We start from the raw sequence: 3,428 nt of genomic DNA on the forward strand, positions 1-3,428 counted from the left end.
TGAAGTAATTCAATAAAATAAAAACAAGAATTATTTTTGTTCAGCAAAAGAATCAAAACGAAAGCTAATTGGCTACTCCATGAGCTCTGCCTGTGAGTACTTTAAGTCTCACACCAATCAGTATTCACTGGCATGTAATTTTACACTATAATGTCTTATGGTCTCAGTAGGTTTTGGGGCTTCAGTGGACCCTCATATTTCCACTCATATATCAGCCTCCTCAATTTCTGAGCTTAATTTCTGATTTTTTTTTAGTTGTTTTTAATTTTTTTCTATACTATAAAATTCAGGGAATACATGAATGTTTTTTAATTTTTATTACTGTTTTTTTATTTTTTTTTTGCTATTTTTTATTTTTTTTAAACATGAAAATTTTTTTATTTCTATTTTATGACTATTTTTAATTTTTTTTTACGTTTTAAAACATAGGAAAACACACAAGGTTATATGGAAAACCTATATACATTAGGAAGGATTGAGGATTGGATAAGTTGAATTATTTATCCAATTGTTATTTCAATCCAATACAGCAAGATTAGGTACAGTATTGTTAATCATGATAAACAAGACAAGCTGATTGCAGTGCATGAAAATTTAAAATGCTGACATATACAAAACAAAAAATGGAAACTTACAATAAGCATTGCATGTCATTGTAACATGTATCACTATTAAAAAAAAAAACTAGAATTTATCATTCACATCTGTTGTTACTTTACATAGATTAGGGGCAACATTGGTTACAGCAAAGACCTCAGCTACCAGTTTGCTCTCTCTAGAACATTATGTCAAACTACTAGGTGTAGCCAGAGTCAAAATTTATCACGTAAATCCAACATTTATAATAACAGCCATTAATTCCCAACCTACTTAGTATTATAACTTGGTGCGTGTTGGCACACAAATTTTAAACTTTATAGGGATGTTTTAGTTACCTAGTATCAGTAGTTAAAAAGTCGGTGTTCCCAAAGTATTCCTACCAGGGCATTTTTTTAGCACTTTGCTCCCGTAGTATTCGTATCAGAGCATTTTCCCTTAAGATACTTTGCCTTAGTTAATCCCCACTTTAGTACGAATACTTCTGGAGTGCCGTATTCTTACCAATGTGCGGATTAAGTAAAGTATTCTAATGAAAAATGCCCTGTTATGAATACTTCTGGAGCGCCGAAACGTCAATATGAGAGATTCCAATAAAGTTTATGAGATTCCAGCCAGAAACAAGGTTGCAAGGTTTAATCAGGTGTGCCGCCTCGCAAAATAGCTAAGAAAAATCGCCACAAACAAGAAAATGGCAATTTGGAAAACCAATTCTGGTTCATGGTCCCCGTTTTCATCTGCATCTCTTTGCTGCTCTGCTTCTCTCTGTTCGATTTTTGCCTAAATAAAACAGCCAATTGTCACTGTCTGCATAATATTTTGTTAGTCAAATTAAATGTATGTCCTGTGTAGGGATATTTATAAAATGAGGTTGAGTTGTATATTATCTTATATTACATATAATTAATTATATTATATTATATTTGATAAATTTATTTATGTCAGATTATTTTCACGGTGATATTATCATTTTGTGCATATAACAGGAGAAAGTGTAAAAATGGACGATTGGACAATATTTCAACCTATTTAAAATATTCAAACAATTATTATTATAACACAAATAATAAATAGCTTTTTATAGAAATTCCATTCCACTGGTTCTTTCAAAAATTATGTTTTGAAGAGAAACCCAAACAATTATAACGGAGGAATAGAACTGGACTTGTTTAATATTGAAATTTTGCCAGCTGTTTTTCAAATACCATTTTTCTACATATTTTTTGCATTTACTCACATCTTGTAAAGGTTGTTGACGATTGTTTTCTTGTTCATTCAGATTCATGTTCCCTGCCACATTCACATCGCCGTAGATATGGGTAGTTTGTTGTCCTGGCATATCTAAACATGAGATACACACTAAGAATCATTCATTCATTTATATTTCAACTTTGACGTTTCAAAAGTAATGTTGATTGGGCAATACAAGTTTCCAAAAACAGAAACTAAAAAAAATAAGCCAAACTAGAAAGTTTTTTTACGACAGAAAGTGCATTTTAACAATAAATACCTACATCACGTTGAGTGGTTGAATGACAACTTGAACAACAAATTTTTGAGAGACCAATAGGTTAGGGAGCAAAGTCATAACTAGAACGTTATGGAACACGAATATCGGAGCACAACATATTATACAGCCTTCTACCCAGAGTATCACTTACCTGCAGGGGGTAATGGAAAATCAAAGTCTTGCATTTCATGCAAAACGTCATTCTTCAAAACTCTACAAATGATGAGTCTTTCAGGATATTCTTGCAAATTAGGAAGAAGACGGTATTTTAATGTATGTCTCTGGGATGTTAGAAATGCGTCGTTACAATCGAATTGTCCGTGGGGCATATTGAATTGTAAATCTTCTCGTCCCCGATCAATCTGTAACTCGAGGCCAAGTCTGTCACCAGTTTCCAAAGGGATTGGATTGAACCAAATTGGAGCAAGACGTGCCCCTAGTTCTCTGTAATGGGATCTGATTCTTGTTTCAGCAGTCTCACATTGTCCATAAAATGTGAAATGAAAGTCATTTTTGTTTGAAATATAGAGACAGTTATCCACAATGACTTGTTGTTTGCCAATTAGCCATTTTAACCACTTGATGGCGACAGTGAATATACTAAACTTTCTGCATCGAAATTCTATGCTGTTATCCTCTGTGATTTGATCAGGTTTAATAATGTCCCAGTCAGTTTTACTTGAGAAATGTAATATGTCAATTTTGTCTTTCTCTAGACCGACACACCATGACTTGATTTGCACAATCGCATCTTTGAGGAATTCCGAATCTGCGCTGATATCGAAAACTGGTGTGATACCAATGTATTCTTTGGGGCATATTGAATTGTCTATTCCAACTGACATCCAGACCTTTGTCTGTTTGTTGAAAGTTCCACTAGGAAACGTGACGTTGCATTCATTTAGTCTCATGGTACCGCCGGCAACTTCAACATTTTCCGCTAAAAAAATAGATTTGTTTTATAATGCAACAAAAAATGAGGTGGTTCCAAAGTTATCTAAAGAACCCTTCCAATGTCATTAGCATATCTATATATATCCCGGGGAAAGGGACAAGACGTTTCAATCACATGGCAAACACCGCCCTTGTTCGATCACCAGTCCATGTCGGCTATGAGAATAGTTATCCAGTAATTTGTTTCAGATGCAGGAAGCCCATTAGGAAAAGAATGTCATTGCCTACAAAATGAGGAGCTTGCTAATTACTGAAATAGAATGCAAGAAGTAGCTGAGCAGAAAATGGGTACTTGGACATAAATCACAGCAGGCTTAGCTCTAATTTCACTGTCATTTGAACATTTGGCGCAAAGAAGGCAAAATAT

General features: G+C 33.9%; 1 protein-coding gene across 1 annotated transcript; it reads right to left on the reverse strand.

Moving 5' to 3' along the window:
• Positions 1 to 549: 549 nt before the first annotated feature.
• Positions 550 to 3,184, reverse strand: LOC144419907 (uncharacterized). The gene is made up of 3 exons (XM_078110120.1): positions 2,259 to 3,184; positions 1,835 to 1,938; positions 550 to 1,377 (listed from the first exon to the last, which is right to left on the reverse strand). Exons 1-3 carry the CDS (start codon positions 3,016 to 3,018, stop codon positions 1,237 to 1,239), a joined length of 1,005 nt encoding a protein of 334 aa, XP_077966246.1. The 5' UTR covers positions 3,019 to 3,184; the 3' UTR covers positions 550 to 1,236.
• Positions 3,185 to 3,428: the final 244 nt, after the last annotated feature.

Source organism: Styela clava, chromosome 2, assembly GCF_964204865.1.
Source record: "Styela clava chromosome 2, kaStyClav1.hap1.2, whole genome shotgun sequence".
In the NCBI taxonomy this organism is placed as follows: Eukaryota; Metazoa; Chordata; class Ascidiacea; order Stolidobranchia; family Styelidae; genus Styela; species Styela clava.